The 27,240-nt window shown below is 42.1% G+C and overlaps 1 protein-coding gene across 2 annotated transcripts in view; it reads left to right on the top strand.

Moving 5' to 3' along the window:
• The window catches only part of LOC139759410 (leucine-rich PPR motif-containing protein, mitochondrial-like), a 407,417-nt gene that overhangs the window by 225,108 nt on the left and 155,069 nt on the right, over nucleotides 1-27,240 (top strand). For both annotated transcript variants that reach the window (XM_071681494.1, XM_071681495.1), the window contains exon 7: nucleotides 10,375-10,485. In XM_071681494.1, the coding sequence (XP_071537595.1) occupies nucleotides 10,375-10,485 (111 nt within the window). The remainder of the gene's footprint in view (nucleotides 1-10,374; nucleotides 10,486-27,240) is intronic.

Here is a 27,240-nt window from a genome sequence, read left to right on the forward strand (position 1 = left end):
ATGGTGAAGAGCTTGTAGATTTATGTGCTGAAAAAGAACTGGTGATTGGGAATACCTGATTTAAAAAGGGAGATATACATAAGTATACGTATGTAAGTAGGAGAGATGGCTAGAGAGCATTATTGGCTTACATGTTAATTGAGAGGCGCACGAAAGAGAAACTTTTGGATGTTAATGTGCTGAGAGGTGCAACTGGAGGGATGTCTGATCATTATCTTGTGGAGGCAAAGGTGAAGATTTGTAGAGGTTTTCAGAAAAGAAGAGTGAATGTTGGGGTGAAGAAAGTGGTGAGAGTAAGTGAGCTTGGGAAGGAGACTTGTGTGAGGAAGTACCAGGAGAGACTGAGTACAGAATGGAAAAAGGTGAGAACAAATGACATAAGGGGAGTGGGGGAGGAATGGGATGTATTTAGGGAAGCAGTGATTGCTTACACAATAGATGCTTGTGGCATGAGAAGCGTGGGAGGTGGGTTGATTGGAAAGGGTAGTGAGTGGTGGGATGAAGAAGTAAGAATGTTAGTGAAAGAGAAGAGAGAGGCAATTGAAGAATGTTAGTGAAAGAGAAGAGAGAGGCATTTGGACTATTTTTGCAGGGAAATAGTGCAAATGAGTGGGAGATTTATAAAAGAAAGAGGCAGGAGGTCAAGAGAAACGTGCAAGAGGTGAAAAAGATGGCAAATGAGAGTTGGGGTGAGAGAGCATCATTAAATTTTAGGGAGAATAAGATGATGTTTTGGAAGGAGGTAAATAAAGTGCACAAGACAAGGGAATCAATTGGAACTTCAGTGAAGGGGGCTAATAGGGAGGTGATAACAAGTAGTGATGATGTGAGTAGGAGATGGAGTGAGCATTTTGAAGGTTTGTTGAATATGTTTGATGATAGAGTGGCAGATATAGGGTGTTTTGGTCTAAGTGGTGTGCAAAGTGAGAGGGTTAGGGAGAATGATTTGGTAAACAGAGAGGAGGTAGTAAAAGCTTTGTGGAAGATGAAAGCTGGCAAGGTAGTGGGTTTGGATGGTATTGCAGTGGAATTTATTAAAAAAGGCGTTGACTGTATTTTTGTCTGGTTGGTAAGGTTATTTAATATATGTATGATTCATGGTGAGGTGCCTGAGGGTTGGTGGAATGCTTGCATGGTGCCACTGTACAAAGGCAAAGGGGATAAAAGTGAGTGCTCAAATTTCAGAGGTATAAGTTTGTTGAGTATTCTTGGGAAATTACATGGGAGGGCATTGATTGAGAGGGTGAAGGCATGTACAGAGCATCAGACTGGGGAAGAGCAATGTGGTTTCAGAAGTGGTAGAAGATGTGTGGATCAGGTGTTTGCTTTGAAGAATGTATGTGAGAAATACTTAGGAAAGCAAATGGATTTGTCTGTAGCATATATGGATCTGGAGAAGGCATATGATAGAGTTGATAGAGATGCTCTGTGGAAGGTATTGAAAATATATGGTGTGGGAGGCAAGTTGTTAGAAGCAGTGAAAAGTTTTTACCGAGGATGTAAGGCATGTGTATGTGTAGGAAGAGAGGAAAGTGATTGGTTCTCAGTGAATGTAAGTTTGCGGCAGGGGTGTGTGATGTCTCCATGGTTGTTTAATTTTTTTATGGATGGGGTTGTTAGTGAGTTGAATCCAAGAGTTTTGGAAAGAGGGGCAAGTATGCAGTCTGTTGTGGATGAGAGAGCTTGGGAACTGAGTCAGTTGTTGTTCATTGAAGATACAGCGCCGGTGGCTGATTCGTGTGAGAAACTGCAGAAGCTGGTGACTGAGTTTGGTAAAGTGTGTGAAAGAAGAAAGCTGAGAGTAAATGTGAATAAGAGAGAGGTTATTAGGTACAGTAGGGTTGAGGAACAAGTCAGTTGGGAGGTAAATTTGAGTGGAGAAAAACTGGAGGAAGTAAAGTGTTTTTAGATATCTGGGAGTGAATTTGGCAGCAGGTGGAACCATGGAAGTGGAAGTGAATCATTGGATGGGGGAGGGGGTGAAAGTTCTGGGAGCGTTGAAGAATGTGTGGAGAACAGACAAAAGAATAGCCCAACCCAACCACATACACATGTATATAGATACACGTCCACACACACAAATATACATACCTATACATCTCAATGTATACATATATACATACACACACAAACATATACATATATACACATGTACATAATTCCTACTGTCTGCCTTTATTTATTCCCATCGCCACCTTGCCACACATGGAAAAACAACCCCCTCTTCCCTCATGTGTGCGATGTAGTGTTAGGAAAAGACAACTAAGGCCCCATTTATTCACACTGTCTCTAGCTGTTATGTAATAATGCACTGAAACCACAGCTCCCTTTCCACATCCAGGCCCCACAGAACTTTCCATGGTTTACCAGAGACGCTTCACATGCCTTGGTTCAATCCATTGCCAGCACGTCGAGCCCGATATACCACATCGTTCCAATTCACTCTATTCCTTGCACGCCTTTCACCCTCCTGCATGTTCAGGCCCCGATCACTCAAAATCTTTTTCACTCCATCTTTCCACCTCCAATTTGGTCTCCCACTTCTCCTCGTTCCCTCCACTTCTGACACATATATCCTCTTGGTCAATCTTTCCTCACTCATTCTGTCTGTGTGACCAAACCATTTCAAAACACCCTCTCCTGCTCTCTCAACCACACTCTTTTTTTTTCCACACATCTCTCTTACCCTTACATTACTTACTCGATCAAACCACCTCACACCACATGTTGTCCTCAAACATCTCATTTCCAGCACATCCACCCTCTTCTGCACAACTCTATCCATAACCCACGCCTCATAACCATACAACATTGTTGGAACCATCATTCCTTCAAACATACCCATTTTTGCTTTCCGAGATAATGTTCTCGACTTCCGAACATTCTTCAAGGCTCCCAGAACATTCATCCCCTCCACCACCCTATGATTCACTTCTGCTTCCATGGTTCCATCTGCTGCCAGATCCACTCCCAGATATCTAAAACACTTCACTTCCTCCAGTTTTTTCCATTCAAACTTACCTCCCAATTTCACTTCCTCTAGTTTTTCTCCATTCAAACTTACCTCCCAATTGACTTGACCCTCAACCCTACTGTACCTAATAACCTTGCTCTTTTTCACATTTACTTTCAACTTTCTTCTTTCACACACTTTACCAAACTCAGTCACCAGCTTCTGCAGTTTCTCACATGAATCAGCCACCAGCACTGTATCATCAGCGAACAACAACTGACTCACTTCCTAAGCTCTCTCATCCACAACAGACTGCACACTTGCCCCTCTTTCCAAAACTCTTGCATTCACCTCCCTAACAACCCCATCCATAAACAAATTAAGCAACCATGGAGACATCACACACCCGTGCCGCAAACCAACATTCGCTGATAACCAGTCACTTTCTTCTCTTCCTACTCATACACATGCCTTACATCCTCGATAAAAACTTTTCACTGTTTCTAACAACTTACTTCCCTCACCATATATTCTTAATACCTTCCACAGAGCATCTCTATTAACTCTATCATATGCCTTCTCCAGATCCATAAATGCTACATACATTTGCTTTTCTAAGTATTTCTCACATACAGTCTTCACAGCAAACACCTGATTCACATATCCTCCACCACGTCTGAAACCACGCTGGTTTCCCAAGCTGATGCTCTGTACATGCCTTCAACCTCTCAATGAATACCCTCCCATATAATTTCTCAGGAATACTCAACAAACTTATACCTTTGTAATTTGAGCACTCACTTTTATCCCCCTTTGTCTTTGTACAATGGCACTATGCAAGCATTCCACCGATCCTCAGGCACCTCCTCATGAGTCATACATACATTAGATAACCTTACCTACCAGTCAACAATACACTCACCCTCTTTTTTAAGAAATTCCACTGCAATACCATCCAAACCCGCTACCTTGCCGGCTTTCATCTTTTGCAAAGCTTTTACTATATCTTCTCCGTTCACCAAATCATTCTCCCTAACCCTCTCACTTTGGAAATCACCTCGACCAACACACCCTATATCTGCCCTCTATCATGAAACACATTCAACAGACCTTTAAGATACTCACTCCATCTCCTTCTCACATCACCACTACTTGTTATCACTTCCCCATTAAACCCCTTCACTGAAGCTCCCATTTGTTCCCTTGTCTTACACACTTTATTTACCTCCTTCCAAAACACCTTTTTATTCTCCCTAAAATTAATGATACTCTCTCACCCCAACTCTCATTTGCCCTCTTTTTCACTTCTTACACCTTTCTCTTGACCTCCTGCCTCTTTCTTTTATACATCTCCCACTCATTTGCATTATTTCCCTGCAAAAATCGTCCAAATGCCTCTCTCTTCTCTTTCACTAATAATCATACTTCTTCATCCCACCACTCACTACCCTTTCTAATCTGCTCACCTCCCACGCTTCTCATGCCACAAGCATCTTTTGCGCGAGCCATCACTGCTTCCCTAGATACATCCCATTCCTCCCACTACTCCCCTTACGTCCTTTGTTCTCACCTTTTCCATTCTGTACTCAGTCTCTTGTGGCACTTCCTGACACAAGTCCCCTTCCCAAGTGCACTTACTCTCACAACTCTCTTCACCCCAACATTCTCTCTCCTGAAAACCTCTACAAATCTTCACCTTCGCCTCCACAAGATAATGATCAGACATCCCTCCAGTTGCACCTCTCAGCACATTAGCATCCAAAAGTCTCTCTTTCACGCGCCTATCAATTAAGATATAATCCAACAATGCTCTCTGGCGATCTCTCCTACTTACATACGTATATTTATGTATATCTCTTTTTAAACCAGGTATTTCCAATAACCAGTCCTTTTTCAGCACATAAATCTACAAGCTCTTCACCATTTCCATTTACAACACTGAACACCACATGTACACCAATTATTCCCTCAAATGCTACATTACACACATTTGCATTCAAAACATTCGTGCATCAAAACTAGTAACACATGTGCTCAGCTGCTCCCAAAACACTTGCCTCTCATGATCTTTCTTCTCACGCCCAGGTGCATATGCATCAATAATCACCCATCTCACTCCATCCACTTTCACTTTTACCAATATCAATCTAGAGTTTACTTTCTTACACTCTATCACATACTCCCACCACTCCTGTTTCTGGAGTAGTGCTACTCCTCCCTAGAAACCCTCCCCTCCTTGTATTTTAACTTTCTAAAAGGGGGAACAGAAGAAGGAGTCACGCAGGGAATGCTCATCCTCCGAAAGCTCACATTGGGGTGTCTAAATGTGTATGGATGTAACCAAGATGAGAAAAAAGGAGAGATAGGTGGTATGTTTGAGGAAAGGAACCTGGATGTTTTGGCTCTGAGTGAAACGAAGGTCAAGGGTAAAGGGGAAGAGTGGTTTGGGAATGTCTTGGGAGTAAAGTCAGGGGTTAGTGAGAGGACAAGAACAAGGGAAGGAGTAGCACTACTCCTGAAATAGGAGTGGTGGGAGTATGTGATAGAGTGTAAGAAAGTAAACTTTAGATTGATATGGATAAAACTGTAAGTGGATGGAGAGATATGGGTGATTGTTGGTGTATATGCACCTGGGCGTGAGAAGAAAGATCATGAAAGGCAAGTGTTTTGGGAGTAGGTGAGTGCGTGTGTTAGTAGTTTTGATGCACGAGACCGGGTTACAGTGATGGGTGATTTGAATGCAAAGGTTGTGTAACGTGGCAGTTGAGGGAATAATTGGTGTACATGGGGTTTTCAGTATTGTAAATGGAAATGGTGAGGAGCTTGTAGATTTATGTGCTGAAAAAGGAGTGGTGATTGGAAATAACTGGTTTAAAAGGAGAGATATGCAAAAGTATACGTATGTAAGTAGGAGAGATGGCCAAAGAGTGTTATTGGATTACGTGTTAATTGATAGGCATCCGAAAGAGAGACTTTTGGATGTTAATGTGCTGAGAGGTGCAACTGGAGGGATGTCTGATTATTATCTTGTGGAAGTGAAGTTGAAGACCTGTAGAGGTTTTCAGAAAAGAGGAGATAATGTTGGGGTGAAGAGAGTGGTGAGAGTAAGTGAGCTTGGGAAGGAGACTTGTGTGAGGAAGTACCAGGAGACTCTGAGCACAAAATGGTAAAAGGTGAGAACAAAGGATGTAAGGGGAGTGGGGGAGGAATGGGATGTATTTAGGAAAGCAGTGATGGCTTGCACAAATGATGCTTGTGGCATGAGAAGTGTGGGAGGTGGGCAGATTAGCGAGGGTAGTGAGTGGTGGGATGAAGAAGTAAGATTATTAGTGAAAGAGAAGAGAGGGGCATTTGGACGATTTTTGCAGGGAAATAATGCAAATGAGTTTGAGATGTATAAAAGAAAGAGGCAGGAGGTCAAGAGAAAGGTGCAAGAGGTGAAAAAGAGGGCAAATGAGATTTGGGCTGAGAGAGTATCATTAAATTTTAAGGAGAATGAAAAGATGTTTTGGAAGGAGGTAAATAAAGTGCGTAAGACATGGGAACAAATGGGAACATCAGTGAAGGGGGCTAATGGGGAAGTGGTAACAAGTAGTGATGATGTGAAAAGGAGATGAGTATTTTGAAGTATTTTAGTGAGTATTTTGAAGGTTTGTTGAATGTGTTTGATGATAGAGTGGCAGATATAGGGTATTTTGGTTAAGGTGGTTTGGAAAGTGAGAGGGTTAGGGAGAATGATTTGGTAAGCAGAGAAGAAGTAGTAAAAGCCTTGCGGAAGATGAAAGCCAGCAAGGCAGCGGGTTTGGATGGTATTGCAGTGGAATTTATTAAAAAAGGGGGTGACTGTATTGTTGACTGGTTGGTAAGGATATTTAATATATGTATGACTCATGGGGAGGTGCCTGAGGATTGGTGGAATGCCTGCATAGTACCACATACACTGTACAAAGGCAAAGGGGATAAGAGTGAGTGCTCAAATTACAGAGGTATAAGTTTGTTGAGTATTCATGGTAAATTATATGGGAGGGTATTGATTGAGAGGGTGAAGGCAAGTACAGAGCATCAGATTGGGGAAGAGCATTGTGGTTTCAGAAGTGGTAGAGGATGTGTGGATCAGGTGTTTGCTTTGAAGAGTGTATGTGAGAAATACTTAGAAAAGCAAATGGATTTGTATGTAGCATTTATGGATCTGGAAAATGCTTATGATAGAGTTGATAGAGATGCTTTGTGGAAGGTATTAAGAATATATGGTGTGGGAGGCAAGTTGTTAGAAGCAGTGGAAGTCAAGAACATTATCTCGGAAAGCAAAAATGGGTATGTTTGAAGGAATAGTGGTTCCAACAATGTTGTATGTCTGCGAGGCGTGGGCTATGGATAGAGTTGTGCGGAGGAGGGTGGATGTGCTGGAAATGAGACGTTTGAGGACAATATGTGGTGTGAGGTGGTTTGATCGATTAAGTAATGTAAGGGTAAGAGAAATGTGTGGAAATAAAAAAAGAGTGTGGTTGAGAGAGCAGAAGAGGGTGTTTTGAAGTGGTTTGGGCAAATGGAGAGAGTGAGTGAGGAAAGATTGACCAAGAGGATATATGTGTCGGAGGTGGAGGGAACAAGGAGAAGTGGGAGACCAAATTGGAGGTGGAAAGATGGAGTGAAAAGGATTTTGAGTGATCGGGGCCTGAACATGCAGGAGGGTGAAAGGCGGGCAGGGAATAGAGTGGATTAGATCGATGTGGTATACCGGGGTTGACGTGCTGCCAGTGGATTGAATCAGGGCATGTGAAGCGTCTGGGGTAAACCATGGAAAGCTGTGTGGGGCCTGGATGTGGAAAGGAAGCTGTGTTTTCGGGCATTATTGCATGACAGCTAGAGACTGAGTGTGAACGAATAAGGCCTTTGTTGTCTTTTCCTAGCGCTACCCCACAAACATGAGGGGGGAGGGGGATGGTATTCCATGTGAGGCGAGGTGGCGATGGGAATGAATAAAGGCAGACAGTGTGAATTGTGTGCATGGGTATATATGTATGTGTCTGTTTGTGTATATATATATATGTGTACATTGAGATGTATAGGTATGTATATTTGCGTGTGTGGACGTGTGTGTATATACATGTGTATGGGGGTGGGTTTGGCCATTTCTTTCGTCTGTTTCCTTGCACTACCTCGCAAACGCGGGAGACAGCGACAAAGCAAAATAAGTAAAAATAATATAGTGTATATATGTATATGTCTGTGTGTGTATATATATGTATTTGTTGAAATGTATAGGTATGTATATATGCGTGTGTGGACGTGTATGTATATATATGTGTGTGTGGGTGGGTTGGGCCATTCTTTTGTCTGTTTCCTTGTGCTGCCTCGCTAACGTGGGAGGCAGTGACAAAGTATGATAAATATATATTTTTTTTTTTCTTTTTTTGCTTTGTCGCTGTCTCCCGCGTTTGCGAGGTAGCGCAAGGAAACAGACGAAAGAAATGGCCCAACCCACCCCCATACACATGCCTTGATTCAATCCACTGACAACACGTCAACCCTGGTATACCACATCGCTTCAATTCACTCTATTCTTTGCCCTCCTTTCACCCTCCTGCATGTTCAGGCCCCGATCACACAAAATCTTTTTCACTCCATCTTTCCACCTCCAATTTGGTCTCCCTCTTCTCCTCGTTCCCTCCACCTCCGACACATATATCCTCTTGGTCAATCTTTCCTCACTCATTCTCTCCATGTGACCAAACCATTTCAAAACACCCTCTTCTGCTCTCTCAACCACGCTCTTTTTATTTCCACACATCTCTCTTACGCTTACGTTACTTACTCGATCAAACCACCTCACACCACACATTGTCCACAAACATCTCATTTCCAGCACATCCATCCCCCTGCACACAACTCTGTCCATAGTCCACGCCTCGCAACCATACAACATTGTTGGAACCACTATTCCTTCAAACATACCCATTTTTGCTTTCCGAGATAATGTTCTCGACTTCCACACATTCTTCAAGGCTCCCAGAATTTTCGCCCCCCTCCCCCACCCTATGATCCACTTCCGCTTCCATGGTTCCATCCGCTGCCAGATCCACTCCCAGATATCTAAAACACTTCACTTCCTCCAGTTTTTCTCCATTCAAACTCACCTCCCAATTGAATTGACCCTCAACCCTACTGTACCTAATAACCTTGCTCTTATTCACATTTACTCTTAACTTTCTTCTTTCACACACTTTACCAAACTCAGTCACCAGCTTCTGCAGTTTCTCACATGAATCAGCCACCAGCGCTGTATCATCAGCGAACAACAACTGACTCACTTCCCAAGCTCTCTCATCCCCAACAGACTTCATACTTGCCCCTCTTTCCAAAACTCTTGCATTTACCTCCCTAACAACCCCATCCATAAACAAATTAAACAACCATGGAGACATCACACACCCCTGCCGCAAACCTACATTCACTGAGAACCAATCACTTTCCTCTCTTCCTACACGTACACATGCCTTACATCCTCGATAAAAACTTTTCACTGCTTCTAACAACTTGCCTCCCACACCATATATTCTTAATACCTTCCACAGAGCATATATATATATTTATGTTAAAAAACCACAGTTACTCCAAACGGCCTTGCTCTGCACCCATATGTAAACAGAAGCTTTCACTGAAGTTGCTATCCACTTTTACATAGGCACTTGCTCCTGTATAGAAGGCTTTTGCACCATCCAACAGTTGTCACCCTACCCCATATTTCCTTAACACATCCCATAAAGCATTGCACAAGACTCTGTCATACGCATTCTCTAGACTCATAAAAGCTGTATACAACTTCTTACATTTTGTTAGATACTTTACCATTCTTACTGTAAATATCTGATCCACACATCCCCTACCTTTCCTAAAACCTCTTTGCTCCTCACTCATTCTGTGGTCAGTCATTTCCATCACACTATTCACTATCATGCATACTTTTTTCCTGTTGTACTTAATAGACCTGTCCCCCATAAATGCTATGTACATCATTAGCACCTTTTCCTTTGAGTGAAGGAACCCTGTCCACTATTATCCTTAACACTGAAAGCACAACACTGTAACTACAGACTTTACTTGGCAAAGTTTACTTCTGTACAGTTTGTCTCACCCTGCAAGGATGAAAATGTTTTTGTACTAAATAAATAAAAAGTTGTACAGGAGTGGACAGAAAACATTATTTAGAGCTTAGAGCTTAGAGGGGAAATGTAACTATGAAAAGTAAGTATGAATTAGTGTAAGAGCTAAAGAACAGTTTCACCATCACCTGGGCAGTAGTAGATGGTAATACATATGTAGATAATCTCTATTCCTGACTGATTGAAAGTGTAACTGAAAATTTCCCATTTTCCTTTTGCTGTTCTAAGAAACTGGATTTATTTTTCATTCCTTTCCAGAACACGGCTGATTTACAGCATGCTGAAGAAGATTGGGGTGGACAGTTTTTGCTGGATATGGCTGCTTCAAGGGCTGGCCTCAGTGTTGAGCAAATTCGTCCTTTGTTTAAAGTTAGTATATTGTATAATTCTTTGACTTTGAAAAGATTGTGGAGACCCCTGTCCTGGAAGGAGGAAATTCTGCTTAATGGAAAGTAAAATTTGAATACATTAGATAATTATGTACTGAGAGGAAGACCACATGTGACATGGGGAAACAGAGTGGGAGAGAAATGGGGGAAGAATGTGTGGAATAGTTGCACGCAAGGGAGGCATGTAAGGGCAGAGATACATGGAGAGTTTTGCTGTGGCCTTCCTCTTGGTGGGAGCATCTGAAAAGAAAGGGCATCAGAGATAGCTAGATAATGAACAAATTCCAAACCAAATAAGGATGGGCAGGGTATTAATATAGTTCATGATACACTTAGTAGACTGAAAAAGGAAAAGATTAAGTTAATTTCAAAGACAATAATATTTTTCTTTCTTTCAAACTATTCGCCATTTCCCGCATTAGCGAGGTAGCGTTAAGAACAGAGGACTGGGCCTTTGAGGGAATACCCTCACCTGGCCCAATTCTCTGTTCCTTCTTTTGGAAAATTAAAAAAAAAAACGAGAGGGGAGGATTTCCAGCCCCCCGCTCCCTCCCCTTTTAGTCGCCTTCTACGACACGCAGGGAATACGTGGGAAGTACTCTTAATCCCCTATCCCCAGGGATAATATATATATATGTAATAATATATGTACTGAAAATAAAAGTTGGTTTCTGTCTATCTGTCTGTCTGTCTATCTGTCTATCTATCTATCTATCTATCTATCTATTTATCTATCTCTGATGCTTGTTCCCACTTGGAATTTCCTTAAAGGGTACCCATAGCAATGTTTTTATTTTCATATTTATTTATTATACTTTGTTGCTGTCTCCTGCGTTAGAGAGGTAGCACAAGGAAACAGACGAAAGAATGGCCCAACCCACCCACATACAAATGCATATACATACACTTCCACACACCCACATATACATACTTATACGTTTCAACGTATACATATATATATATATACATACACAGACATATGTATGTAATTCATACTTGCTGCCTTCATTCATTCCCGTTGCCACCCCGCCACACATGAAATGACAACCCCCTCCCCCCGCATGTGCATAAGGTAGCGCTAGGAAAGACAGCAAAGGCCAATTTTGTTTACACTCAGTCTCTAGCTGTTATGTATAATGCACTGAAACCACAGCTCCCTTTCCACATCCAGGCCCCACAAAACTTTCCCTGGTTTACCCCAAACACTTCACATTGACAAAACGTCAACCCCGGTATACTACATCGTTCCAATTCACTCTATTCCTTGCACGCCTTTCACCTTCCTGCATGTTCAGGCCCCTATCGCTCAAAATCATTTTCACTCCATCCTTCCACCTCCAATATGGTCTCCCACTTCTCCTTGTTCCCTCCACCTCTGACACATATATCCTCTTTGTCAATCTTTCCTTACTCATTCTCTCTATGTGACCAAACCATTTCAAAACACCCTTTTCTGCTCTCTCAACCACACTCTTTTCATTACCACACATCTCTTTTACCCTTTCATTACTTACTCGATCAAACCACCTCACACCACATATTGTCCTCAAACATCTCATTTCCAACACATCCACCCTCCTCTGCACAACTCTATCTATAGCCCATGCCTCGCAACTATGTAACATTGTTGGAACCACTAATCCTTCGACATATCCAATTTTACTTTCCGAGATGATGTTCTCGCCTTCCACACATTTTTCAATGTTCCCAGAACTTTTGCCCCCCTACCCAACCCTGTGACCCACTTCCGCTTGCATGGTTCCATCCGCTGCCAAATCCACTCCCAAATATCTAAAACACCTCATTTCCTTCAGTTTTTCTCCATTCAAACTTACCTCCCAATTGACTTGTCCCTCAACCCTGCTGTACCTAATAACCTTGCTCTTATTCACATTTACTCTCAGCTTTCTTCTTTCGCACACTTCACCAAACTCAGTCACCAGCTTCTGCAGTTTCTCACCTGAATCAGCCACCAGCGCTGTATCGTCAACAAACAACAACTGACTCACTTCCCAAGCCCTCTCATCCACCACAGATTGCATACTTGCCGTTCTTTCCAAAACTCTTGCATTCACCTCCCTAACAACCCCATCGATAAACAAATTAAACATCAAGGAGATGTTACGCATCCCTGCCGCAAACTGACATTCACTGAGAACCAATCACTTTCCTCTCTTCCTACTCGTACACATGCCTTACATCCTTGATAAAAACTTTTCACTGCTTTTAGCAACTTGCCTCCCACACCATATATTCTTAATACCTTCCACAGAGCATCTCTATCAACTCTATCGTAGCAATGTAGCCTCCATAATTAGTGACCTCCTGTGCCACTTCTTATCCCTTAGTGCTATGCCCTTAACAGGCCACTGGCAGAGGGCAAGACATCCTATACCTAATGCTCCTGCCAAATGTTCCTACCGACTGTTTCTTCATAGTTTTTCTACCAAATGCTCTGGCTACATTTTGCAACCTACTGCCTCTGTCTATTGCTCATAACATTTTGCCAAAAGGCAGGGCGAGCGCATAGTGCTCCGCAGGAAAATCTAGAGTTGTGAAGGATGAGGTGTGTGAGTTATGCGTTGTCAGGTGTTATGTATAACAAGGAGGGGTTGTATGTTCATGGACAGAATGCCAGTAGTCAGCATGTGGGTGAGGTAGAAAGAAAAGACTACTACCTAGGTCAGAGGAGTGCAACTTAACACCAACTGAAGTGCTGGCTCACCAGAAGGCGTCACTAATACTCCCGATTCCCAGGCTTGTAGTACTGGTAATATACCTCCTTGGTTATTGGCTGCCTACCAACAGAAGGTATGCTGCAAATATTGGGTGTCTTTTATTCTTTTGAACAAACAATAGATGATTTTGATTTTTCATAGCAAGTCCTAGATGGACTTTGTATGTGTATGTATACTTAAACAATCATACTATGTACTCCTGTGTGTATTTCTGTTTATTAATGGCATAAATTTTGTTTTTAGCTTTGTTGCTATGTATCATGACATATATCACAGTTGTAGTGTATTTCATACTTATCTTCTGTTCTTCTTGTAAACCATGCAATATTGTTCATCATTTTAATGCAGGTTGCTTATCTTCTTGTTCATTGCTATCTGGTAATTATATTTGACATCAGCCTCAGAAGTTACTGGATTGGGTGTTTGGAGTTATGCAATCCCATGTTCTGCCATTATTTTGTGTATATGAATAGCTCTTATTTTCTCAGTGAATTTTATCCTCCCACTAATGGTCAACTTTTATATTCATTGTTCTCCTACTGTTTGTTATTCAAATGGGTATAAAACTGTCAAAGGACAACAGTCTTTGTAAATGAATGTCAAATAAAGTTAAGAATATCTTAGATATATCATTTATTTGTGCTGATAGTAGGAAAGACACATGTATTATGTGCTGCTCAGGTATGTTTCTGAGACCCCTTAGACGTGACATAATTGCTCTAGGATTGCCATTACTATATGATCTGTACCTGAGGAGGCACTTGCACTCCCAGAACTCAACATTAATCTTGAAATGACTCATAAATCATCATAAAGGTTCTGGGTAAAGGTCTTTTCAGGCTTAAAAATTCCAGGCTGTGGAATGTTTACTGTGTAATTACCTATTTGTAGTATAGCACTCTTTTTTAGCTTTTTCCTATATGCAACATTTTAAACATGGCATGTTGTTAGGATTCACAATTTCATCTCTTTGTTTATTCCAGTAATTTACAACTCATAGAAGTATGTAAAGTCATGCTATAGAAGTACGTCTTTACTTCCTTTCTAATGGGTTTGTTGCCTAACTCTTTTAAAGAAATATTGACTGTTGATGTTGTCAAACTTTTAAAAACTTAATGGTTGAGATCAAATTACCTCTTACTCTTCTCTTTTCCATGATGGACAAATTCATTGTCTTTAAACTCTCATTGTACCTCACCTCTCTTAATTTCAGTCTCATCTTTGATATTTTTTATTATACAGTTTTACCACTGACTTTCCTGCACTCACTTCCAAAGCCTTGCCGGATTAACCATTTACCAGACCAACCGTGGTCATGTAATAATAATTCATTAACGCACCTCTAACCCACTAATTATACATCTCCCATGTGTCTAAAGTATACCATGAACTGCCATATATTTAAGTTAAACTAATATTAAATGTAGATTGGATAAAAACCATTCCATCATCACTCAATCATGCTTAGTACTCGTACCATTTTTCATAGTTTTTCTAATTGTCATTGCTTCTTGGAATCGCTGTCTGCATAGAATTTCAATGTTTTCTCCTTTTGCTTTTTTATATCATAAACAGTTGATGAACCAATACTGTAGATGTCACATAGTTTACACACCAGAACACCACAGTCCATTTTTTTTCAACAGTTCTACTTTATCTTGGATAGATATTGACTGGTGTTTATGTTTGGCACCACGACTGACACTCATATGTCTTATAAGCCATAGCTAGGGTTGAAATTTAAGCAAAATAAGAAAAGAGTCTCACAGTATCACCACCAACAAGTGCAGTGTAATGAATGCAAATAAGCGTGCCCTACACACAACGCCATCTGTGGCCACCCAGTAAACTAGTTTGATGGCTGCGGTAATTTCAAGTTCCCTTACATAATTTTGTCTAGACTGAAGGAGGTTCCGAACTATCAGTTGCCAGAAATTTGGTGGTGTTCCTGTGCTTGATTGCTGTTTCCTTCATTAGCACGTTAGTGGCAGGAAACAGATGAAGAAAGATCCAACGCATATACACACACATATATACATACTCATATATATTATACTTGTTTATTTATCATACTTTATTGCCACTTCTTGCCTCAGTGAGATTGCGTCAGGAAACCGATGAAGAAATGTATAGAATATACTTGTGCATGTGTGGGCTTGTATGTATGCACATATTTATGTGGGTGGGTTGGGCCATTCATTCATCTGTTTCCTTGCACTACCTTGCTAATGCGGGAGACAGCGACGAAGTGTAATAAGAAGATATATGAATAGATAGTAATAAATAATGTGCATTTTCATGGTTGCTGCCATCATCCATTCCCATCGCCACCCTGCCACACATGAAACCATGGGCTTTAGATAGGGTTGTGCAGAGGAGGGTGGATGTGTTGGAAATGAAATGTTTGAGGACAGTATGTGATGTGAGGTGGTTTGATTAAGTAATGAAAGGGTAAGAGAGATGTGTGGCAATAAAAAGAGGGTCATTGAGAGAGCAGAAGAGGGGGTATTTAAATGGTTTGGTCACATGTAGAGAATGAGTGAGGAAAGAATGACAAAGAGGATATATTTGTCAGAGGTGGAGGGAATGAGGAGAAGAGGGAGACCAAATTGGGGGTGGAAGGATTGAGTGAAAAAGATTTTGAGCGATCGGGGCCTGAACATACAGGAGGGTGAAAGGTGTGCAAGGAATAGAGTGAATTAGAAGGATGTGGTATACTGGGGTTGACGTGCTGTCCATGGATTTAACCACGCCTCGCAACCATATAACATTGTTGGAACCAATATTCCTTCAAACATACCCATTTTTACTTTCCGAGATAATGTTCCCGACTTCCCCACATTCTTCAACGCTCCCAGAATTTTCACCCCCTCCCCCACCCTATGATTCACTTCCGCTTCCATGGTTCCATCCGCTGCCAAATCCACTCCCAGATATCTAAAACACTTCACTTCCTCCAGTTTTTCTCCATTCAAACTTACCTCCCAATTGACTTGTCCCTTAACCCTACTGTACCTAATAACCCTGTTCTTATTCACATTTACTCTCAGCTTTCTTGTTTCACACACTTTACCAAACTCAGTCACCAGCTTCTGCAGTTTCTCACACGAATCAGCCACCAGTGCTGTATCATCAGCGAACAACAACTAACTCACTTCCCAAGGTCTCTCATCCACAACAGACTGCATTCTTGCCCCTATTTCCAAAACTCTTGCATTCACCTCCCTAACAACCCCATCCATAAACAAATTCAACAACCATGGAGACATCACACACCCCTGCCGCAAACCTACATTCACTGACAACCAATCACTTTCCTCTCTTCCTACACATACACATGCCTTTCATCCACGATAAAAACTTTTCACTGCTTCTAACAACTTCCCCCCAGACCATATATTCTTCACACCTTCCACAGAGCATCTCTATCAACTCTATCATATGCCTTCTCCAGATCCATAAATGCTACTTACAAATCCATTTGCTTTTCTAAGTATTTCTCATGTATTCTTCAAAGCAAACACCTGATCCACACATCCTCTACCACTTCTGAAACCACACTGCTCTTCCCCAATCTGATGCTCTGTACATGCCTTCACCCTCTCAATCAATACCCTCCCATATAATTTCCCAGGAATACTCAACAAACTTATACCTCTGTAATTTGAGCACTCACTCTTCTCCCCTTTGCCTTTGTACGATGGCACTATGCAAGCATTCCGCCAATCCTCAGGCACCTCACCATGAATAATACACACATTAAATAACCTTACCAACCAGGCAACAATATAGTCACCCCTTTTTTAATAAATTGCACTGCAGTACCATCCAAACCTGCTGCCTTGCCGGCTTTCATCTTCCGCAAAGCTTTTACTACCTTTTCTCTGTTTATCAAATCATTTTCCCTAACCCTCTCACTTTGCACACCACCTCAACCAAAACACCCTATATCTGCCGCTCTATCATCAAACACATTCAACAAACCTTCAAAATACTCACTCCATCTCCTTCTCACATCACCACTACTTTTTATCACCTCCCCATTAACCCCCTTCACTGAAGTTCCTATGTGTTCCCTTGTCTTAAGCACTTTATTTACCTCCTTCCAAAACATCTTTATATTCTCCCTAAAATTTAATGATACTCTCTCACCCCAACTCTCATTTGCCCTCTTTTTCACCTCTTGCACCTTTCTCTTAACCTCCTGCCTCTTTCTTTTAAACATCTCCCAGTCATTTCCATTATATCCCTGCAAAAATCATCCAAATGCCTCTCTCTCTTCCCTTTCACTAATAATCTTACTTCTTCATCCCACCACTCACTACCCTTTCTAATCTGCCCACCTCCCACGCTTCTCATGCCACAAGCATCTTTTGCGCAAGCCATCACTGCTTCCCTAAATACATCCCATTCCTCCCGCACTCCACTTATGTCGTTTGTTCTCACCTTTTTCCATTCTCTACTCAGTCTCTCCAGGCACTTCCTGACGCAAGTCTCCTTCCCAAGCTCACTTACTCTCACCACTCTTTTCACCCCAACATTCTCTCCTCTTTTCTGAAAACCTCTACAAATCTTCACCTTCGCCTCCACAAGATAATGATCAAACATCCCTCCATTTGGACCTCTCAGCACATTAACATCCAAAAGTCTCTCTTTCGCGTACCTATCAATTAACACGTAATTCAATAATGCTCTCTGGCCATCTCTCCTACTTACATACATATGCTTATGTATATCTCTCTTTTTAAACCAGGTATTCCCAATCAACAGTCCTTTTTCAGCACATAAATCTATAAGCTCTTCACCATTTCCATTTACAACTCTGAACACCCCATGTACACCAATTATTCCCTCAACTGCCACATTACTCACCTTTGCATTCAAATCACCCATCACTATAACCCGGTCTCGGGCATCAAAACCACTAACACACGCACTCAGCTGCTCCCAAAACACTTGCCTCTCATGATCTTTCTTCTCATGCCCAGGTGCATGTGCACCAATAATCACCCATCTCTCACCATCCACTTTCAGTTTTACCCATATCAATCTAGAGTTTACTTTCTTACACTGTATCACATACTCCCACCACTCCTGTTTCAGGAGTAGTGCTACTCCTTCCCTTGCTCTTGTATATATATATATATATATATATATATATATATATATATATATATATATTTTTTTTTTTTTTATTATACTTTGTCGCTGTCTCCCGCGTTTGCGAGGTAGCGCAGGGAAACAGACGAAAGAAATGGCCCAACCCCCCCCCCCATACACATGTATATACATACGTCCACACACGCAAATATACATACCTACACAGCTTTCCATGGTTTACCCCAGACGCTTCACATGCCTTGATTCAATCCACTGACAGCACGTCAACCCCGGTATACCACATCGCTCCAGTTCACTCTATTCCTTGCCCTCCTTTCACCCTCCTGCATGTTCAGGCCCCGATCACACAAAATCTTTTTCACTCCATCTTTCCACCTCCAATTTGGTCTCCCTCTTCTCCTCGTTCCCTCCACCTCCGACACATATATCCTCTTGGTCAATCTTTCCTCACTCATTCTCTCCATGTGCCCAAACCACTTCAAAACACCCTCTTCTGCTCTCTCAACCACGCTCTTTTTATTTCCACACATCTCTCTTACCCTTACGTTACTCACTCAATCAAACCACCTCACACCACACATTGTCCTCAAACATCTCATTTCCAGCCCATCCATCCTCCTGCGCACAACTCTATCCATAGCCCACGCCTCGCAACCATACAACATTGTTGGAACCACTATTCCTTCAAACATACCCATTTTTGCTTTCCGAGATACTGTTCTCGACTTCCACACATTCTTCAAGTCCCCAGAATTTTCGCCCCCTCCCCCACCCTATGATCCACTTCCGCTTCCATGGTTCCATCCGCTGCCAGATCCACTCCCAGATATCTAAAACACTTCACTTCCTCCAGTTTTTCTCCATTCAAACTCACCTCCCAATTGACTTGACCCTCAACCCTACTGTACCTAATAACCTTGCTCTTATTCACATTTACTCTTAACTTTCTTCTTCCACACACTTTACCAAACTCAGTCACCAGCTTCTGCAGTTTCTCACTTGAATCAGCCACCAGCGCTGTATCATCAGCGAACAACAACTGACTCACTTCCCAAGCTCTCTCATCCCCAACAGACTTCATACTTGCCCCTCTTTCCAAAACTCTTGCATTTACCTCCCTAACAACCCCATACATAAACAAATTAAACAACCATGGAGACATCACACACCCCTGCCGCAAACCTACATTCACTGAGAACCAATCACTTTCCTCTCTTCCTACACGTACACATGCCTTACATCCTCGATAAAAACTTTTCACTGCTTCTAACAACTTGCCTCCCACACCATATATTCTTAATACCTTCCACAGAGCATCTCTATCAACTCTATCATATGCCTTCTCCAGATCCATAAATGCTACATACAAATCCATTTGCTTTTCTAAGTATTTCTCACATACATTCTTCAAAGCAAACACCTGATCCACACATCCTCTACCACTTCTGAAACCACACTGCTCTTCCCCAATCTGATGCTCTGTACATGCCTTCACCCTCTCAATCAATACCCTCCCATATAATTTACCAGGAATACTCAACAAACTTATACCTCTGTAATTTGAGCACTCACTCTTATCCCCTTTGCCTTTGTACAATGGCATTATGCATGCATTCTGCCAATCCTCAGGCACCTCACCATGAGTCATACATACATTAAATAACCTTACCAACCAGTCAACAATACAGTCACCCCCTTTTTTAATAAATTCCACTGCAATACCATCCAAACCTGCTGCCTTGCCGGCTTTCATCTTCCGCAAAGCTTTCACTACCTCTTCTCTGTTTACCAAATCATTTTCCCTAACCTTCTCACTTTGCACACCACCTCGACCAAAACACCCTATATCTGCCACTCTATCATCAAACACATTCAACAAACCTTCAAAATACTCACTCCATCTCCTTCTCACATCACCACTACTTGTTATCACCTCCCCATTTGCGCCCTTCACTGAAGTTCCCATTTGCTCCCTTGTCTTACGCACTTTATTTACCTCCTTCCAGAACATCTTTTTATTCTCCCTAAAATTTAATGATACTCTCTCACACCAACTCTCATTTGCCCTTTTTTTCACCTCCTGCACCTTTCTCTTGACCTCCTGTCTCTTTCTTTTATACATCTCCCACTCAATTGCATTTTTTCCCTGCAAAAATCGTCCAAATGCCTCTCTCTTCTCTTTCACTAATACTCTTACTTCTTCATCCCACCACTCACTACCCTTTCTAATCAACCCACCTCCCACTCTTCTCATGCCACAAGCATCTTTTGCGCAATCCATCACTGATTCCCTAAATACATCCCATTCCTCCCCCACTCCCCTTACTTCCATTGTTCTCACCTTTTTCCATTCTGTACTCAGTCTCTCCTGGTACTTCCTCACACAGGTCTCCTTCCCAAGCTCACTTACTCTCACCACCCTCTTCACCCCAACATTCACTCTTCTTTTCTGAAAACCCATACAAATCTTCACCTTAGCCTCCACAAGATAATGATCAGACATCCCTCCAGTTGCACCTCTCAGCACATTAACATCCAAAAGTCTCTCTTTCGCACGCCTGTCAATTAACACGTAATCCAATAACGCTCTCTGGCCATCTCTCCTACTTACATAAGTATACTTATGTATATCTCGCTTTTTAAACCAGGTATTCCCAATCATCAGTCCTTTTTCAGCACATAAATCTACAAGCTCTTCACCATTTCCTTTTACAACACTGAACACCCCATGTATACCAATTATTCCTCCAACTGCCACATTACTCACCTTTGCATTCAAATCACCCATCACTATAACCCGGTCTCGTGCATCAAAACCACTAACACACTCATTCAGCTGCTCCCATAACACTTGCCTCTCATGATCTTTCTTCTCATGCCCAGGTGCATATGCACCAATAATCACCCACCTCTCTCCATCAATTTTCAGTTTTACCCATATTAATCGAGAATTTACTTTCTTACACTCTATCACATACTCCCACAACTCCTGTTTCAGGAGTATTGCTACTCCTTCCCTTGCTCTTGTCCTCTCACTAACCCCTGACTTTACTCCCCAGACATTCCCAAACCACTCTTCCCCTTTACCCTTGAGCTTCGTTTCACTCAGAGCCAAAACATCCAGGTTCCTTTCCTCAAACATACTACCTATCTCTCCTTTTTTCACATCTTGGTTACATCCACACACATTTAGGCACCCCACTCTGAGCCTTCGAGGAGGATGAGCACTCCCCGCGTGACTCCTTCTTCTGTTTCCCATTTTAGAAAGTTAATACAAGGAGGGGAGGATTTCTGGCCCCCCGCTCCCGTCCCCTCTAGTCACTTTCTACGACACGCGAGGAATACGTGGGAAGTATTCTTTCACCCCTATCCCCAGGGATAATATACATATATATATACATATACACATACACACACATACACATACATACGCACATATACACACACACACACATACATATATATACATATGAAAATGTAAGAAACAATTTAGAAAACTGAATATATATATATATATATATATATATATATATATATATATATATATATATATATATATATATATATTTTTATTTTTTTTTATTTTGCTTTGTCGCTATTCCCGTGTTGGCAAGGTAGCGCTAGAAAACAGACGAAAGAATGGCTCAACCCACCCACATACACATGCATATACATAAACATTCTCACACGCAAATATACATACCTATACATGTCAACGTACACATATATATACACACACTGACATATACATATATACACATGTACATAATTCATACTGTCTGCCTTTATTCATTTCCATCGCCACCTCGCCACACATGGAATAACAACCCCCTCCCCCCTCATGTGTGCGAGGTAGTGCTATAAAAGAGAACAAAGGCCTCATTCGTTCACACTCAGTCACTAGCTGTAATGTAATAATGCACCAAAACCACAGCTCCCTTTCCACATCCAGGCCCCACAGATCTTTCCGTGGTTTACCCCAGACGCTTCACATGCCCTGGTCAATCCATAGACAGCACGTCAACCCCGGTATACCACATCGTTCCATTTCACTCTATTCCTTGCATGCCTTTCACCCTCCTGCATGTTCAGGCCCCGATCACTCAAAATCTTTTTCACTCCTTCTTTCCACCTACAATTTGGTTTCCCACCTCTCCTCGTTCCCTCCACCTCTGACACATATATCCTCTTGGTTAATCTTTCCTCACTCATTCTCTCCATGTGACCAAACCATTTCAAAAAACCCTCTTCTGCTCTCTCAACCACACTCTTTTTATTACCACACATCTCTCTTACCCTTACATTACTCACTCGATCAAATCACTTCACACCACATATTGTCCTTAAACATCTCATTTCCAGCACATCCACCCTCCTCCACACAACTCTATCATAGCTCACGGCTTGCAACCATGCAACATTGTTGGAACCACTATTCCTTCAAACATACCCATTTTTGTTTTCCGAAATAATGTTCTCGACTTCCAAACATTCTTCAAGGCTCCCAGAATTTTTGCTCCCTCCCCCACCCTATGATTCACTTCCACTTCCATGGTTCTACCCGCTGCCAAATCCACTCCCAGATATCTAACACACTTCACTTCCTCCAGTTTTTCTCCATTCAAACCTACCTCCCAATTGACTTGACCTTCAACCCTACTGTACCTAATAACCCTGCTCTTATTCACATTTACTCTCAACTTTTTTCTTTCACACTTTGCCAAACTTAGTCACCAGCTTCTGCAGTTTCTCACATGAATCAGCCACCAGCACTGTATCATCAGCGAACAAAACTGACTCACTTCCCAAGCTCTCTCATCCCCAACAGACTGCATACTTGCCCCTCTTTCCAAAACTCTTGCATTCACCTCCCTAACAACCCCATCCATAAACAAATCAAACAGCCATGGAGACATCACAAACCCCTGCCACAAACCTACATTCACTGAGAACCAATCACTTTCCTCTCTTCGTACACGTACACTTGCATTATATCCTCAATAAAAACTTTTCACTGCTTCTAACAACTTGCCTCCCACAACATATATTCTTAGTACCTTCCACAGAGTATCTCTATTAACTCTTTCATATGCCTTCTCCAGATCCATAAATGCTACATACAAATCCATGTGCTTTTCTAAGTATTTCTCACATACATTCTTCAAAGCAAACACCTGATCCACACATTCTCTACCACTTCTGAAACGACACTGCTCTTCCCCAATCTGATGCTCTGCACGTGCCTTCACCCTCTCAATCAATACCCTCCCATATAATTTCCTAGGAATACTCAACAAACTTATACCTCTGTAATTTGAGGACTCACCTTTGCCCCCTTTTTCTTTGTACAATGGCACTATGCAAGCATTCTGCCAATCCTCAGGCACCTCACCATGAATCATACTTACATTGAATAACCTTACAAACCAGTCAACAATACAGTCACCCCCTTTTTTAATAAATTCCACTGCAATACCATCCAAACCCGCTGCCTTGCTGGCTTTCATCTTCTGCAACGCTTTTACTACCTCTTTTCTGTTTACCAAATCATTTTCCCTAACCCTCTCACTTTGCACACCACCTCGACCAAAACACCCTATATCTGCCACTCTATCATCAAACGCATTCAACAAGCCTTCAAAATACTCGCTCCTTCTCTTTCTCACATCACCACTACTTGTTATCACCTCCCCATTAGCCCCCTTCACTGAAATTCCCATTTTTTCCCTTGTCTTATGCACTTTATTTACCTCCTTCCAAAACATCTTTTTATTCTTCCTAAAATTTAATGATACTCTCTCCTTCCAACTCTAATTTGCCCTCTTTTTCACCTCTTGCACATACCTGTTGACCTCCTGCCTCTTTCTTTTATACACCTCCCTCTCATTTGCATTATTTCCTGGCCAAAATTGTCCAAATGACTCTCTCTTCTCTTTCACTAATAATCTTACTTCTTCATCCCACCATGACTACCCTTTCTAATCAACCCACCTCCCACGCTTCTCATGCCACAAGCATCTTTTGCGCAAGACATCACTGCTTCCCTAAATACATCCCATTCCTCCCCCAATCCCTTTACCTCCTTTGTTCTCACCTTTTTCCATTCTGTACTCAGTCTCTCCTACTTCCTCACACAAGTCTCCTCCCCATGCTCTGACCACTCTCTTCACCCGAACATTCTCTCTTCTTTTCTGAAAACCTCTACAAATCTTCACCTTCGGCTTCACAAGATAATGATCAGACATCCCTCCAGTTGCACCTCTCAGCACATTAACATCCAAAAGTCTCTCTTTCGCGTGCCTATCAATTATCACGTAATCCAATAACGCTCTCTGACCATCTCTCCTACTTACATATGTATACTTATGTATATCTCACTTTTTAAACCAGGTATTCCCAATCACCAGTTCTTTTACAGCACATAAATCTACAAGCTCTTCAGTGTTTCCATTTACAACACTGTACACCCCATGTATACCAATTATTCCCTCAACTGCCGCATTTCTCACCTTTGCATTTAAATCACCCATCACTATAACCAGGTCTCATGCATCAAAACCACTAACACACTCATTCAGCTGCTCCCAAAACACTTGCCTCTCATGATCTTTCTTCTCATGCCCAGGTGCATATGCACCAATAATCACCCATCTCTCTCCATCCACTTTCAGTTTTACCCATATCAATCTAGAGTTTACTTTCTTTCACTCTCTCACATATTCCCACCACTCCTGTCCTCTCACTAACCCCTGACTTCACTCCCAAGACAATCCCAAACCACTCATCCCCTTTACCCTTGAGCTTCGTTTCACTGAGAGCCAAAACATCCAGGTTCCTTTCCTCAATTCTACTACCTATCTCTCCTTTTTTCTCGTCTTGGTTACATACAAACACATTTAGACACCCCAATCTGAGCCTTTGAAGAGTATGAGCACTCCCCGCGTGACTCCTTCTTCTGTTTTCCCTTTTAGAAAGTTGAAATACAAGGAGGGGAGGGTTTCTGGCCCCCCACTCCCATCCCTTGTAGTCGCCTTCTACGACACGTGAGGAATACTTGGGAAGATGTTCTGGAAGGAGGTAAATAGGGTGCGTAAGACAAGGGAGCAAATGGGAACTTCAGTGAAGGGCGTAAATGGGGAGGTGATAACAAGTAGTGGTGATGTGAGAAGGAGATGGAATGAGTATTTTGAAGGTTTGTTGAATGTGTCTGATGACAGAGTGGCAGATATAGGGTGTTTGGGTCGAGGTGGTGTGCAAAGTGAGAGGGTTAGGGAAAATGATTTGGTAAACAGAGAAGAGGTAGTAAAAGCTTTGCGGAAGATGAAAGCCGGCAAGGCAGCAGGTTTGGATGGTATTGCAGTGGAATTTATAAAAAAAGGGGGTGACTGTATTGTTGACTGGTTGGTAAGGTTATTTAATGTATGTTTGACTCATGGTGAGGTGCCTGAGGATTGGCGGAATGCGTGCATAGTGCCATTGTACAAAGGCAAAGGGGATAAGAGTGAGTGCTCAAATTACAGAGGTATAAGTTTGTTGAGTATTCCTGGTAAATTATATGGGAGGGTATTGATTGAGAGGGTGAAGGCATGTACAGAGCATCAGATTGGGGAAGAGCAGTGTGGTTTCAGAAGTGGGAGAGGATGTGTGGATCAGGTGTTTGCTTTGAAGAATGTATGTGAGAAATACTTAGAAAAGCAAATGGATTTGTATGTAGCATTTATGGATCTGGAGAAGGCATATGATAGAGTTGATAGAGATGCTCTGTGGAAGGTATTAAGAATATATGGTGTGGGAGGCAAGTTGTTAGAAGCAGTGAAAAGTTTTTATCGAGGATGTAAGGCATGTGTACGTGTAGGAAGAGAGGAAAGTGATTGGTTCTCAGTGAATGTAGGTTTGCGGCAGGGGTGTGTGATGTCTCCATGGTTGTTTAATTTGTTTATGGATGGGGTTGTTAGGGAGGTAAATGCAAGAGTCTTGGAAAGAGGGGCAAGTATGAAGTCTGTTGGGGATGAGAGAGCTTGGGAAGTGAGTCAGTTGTTGTTCGCTGATGATACAGCGCTGGTGGCGGATTCATGTGAGAAACTGCAGAAGCTGGTGACTGAGTTTGGTAAAGTGTGTGGAAGAAGAAAGTTAAGAGTAAATGTGAATAAGAGCAAGGTTATTAGGTACAGTAGGGTTGAGGGTCAAGTCAATTGGGAGGTGAGTTTGAATGGAGAAAAACTGGAGGAAGTGAAGTGTTTTAGATATCTGGGAGTGGATCTGTCAGCGGATGGAACCATGGAAGCGGAAGTGGATCATAGGGTGGGGGAGGGGGCGAAAATTTTGGGAGCCTTGAAAAATGTGTGGAAGTCAAGAACATTATCCCGGAAAGCAAAAATGGGTATGTTTGAAGGAATAGTAGTTCCAACAATGTTGTATGGTTGCGAGGCGTGGGCTATGGATAGAGTTGTGCGCAGGAGGATGGATGTGCTGGAAATGAGATGTTTGAGGACAATGTGTGGTGTGAGGTGGTTTGATCGAGTAAGTAACGTAAGGGTGAGAGAGATGTGTGGAAATAAAAAGAGCGTGGTTGAGAGAGCAGAAGAGGGTGTTTTGAAATGGTTTGGGCACATGGAGAGAATGAGTGAGGAAAGATTGACCAAGAGGATATATGTGTCGGAGGTGGAGGGAACGAGGAGAAGAGGGAGACCAAATTGGAGGTGGAAAGATGGAGTGAAGAGGATTTTGTGTGATCGGGGCCTGAACATGCAGGAGGGTGAAAGGTGGGCAAGGAATAGAGTGAATTGGAGCGATGTGGTATATAGGGGTTGACGTGCTGTCAGTGGATTGAATCAAGGCATGTGAAGCGTCCAGGGTAAACCATGGAAAGCTGTGTA

This window comes from Panulirus ornatus, chromosome 33, assembly GCF_036320965.1.
Source record: "Panulirus ornatus isolate Po-2019 chromosome 33, ASM3632096v1, whole genome shotgun sequence".
NCBI classification, from domain to species: Eukaryota; Metazoa; Arthropoda; class Malacostraca; order Decapoda; family Palinuridae; genus Panulirus; species Panulirus ornatus.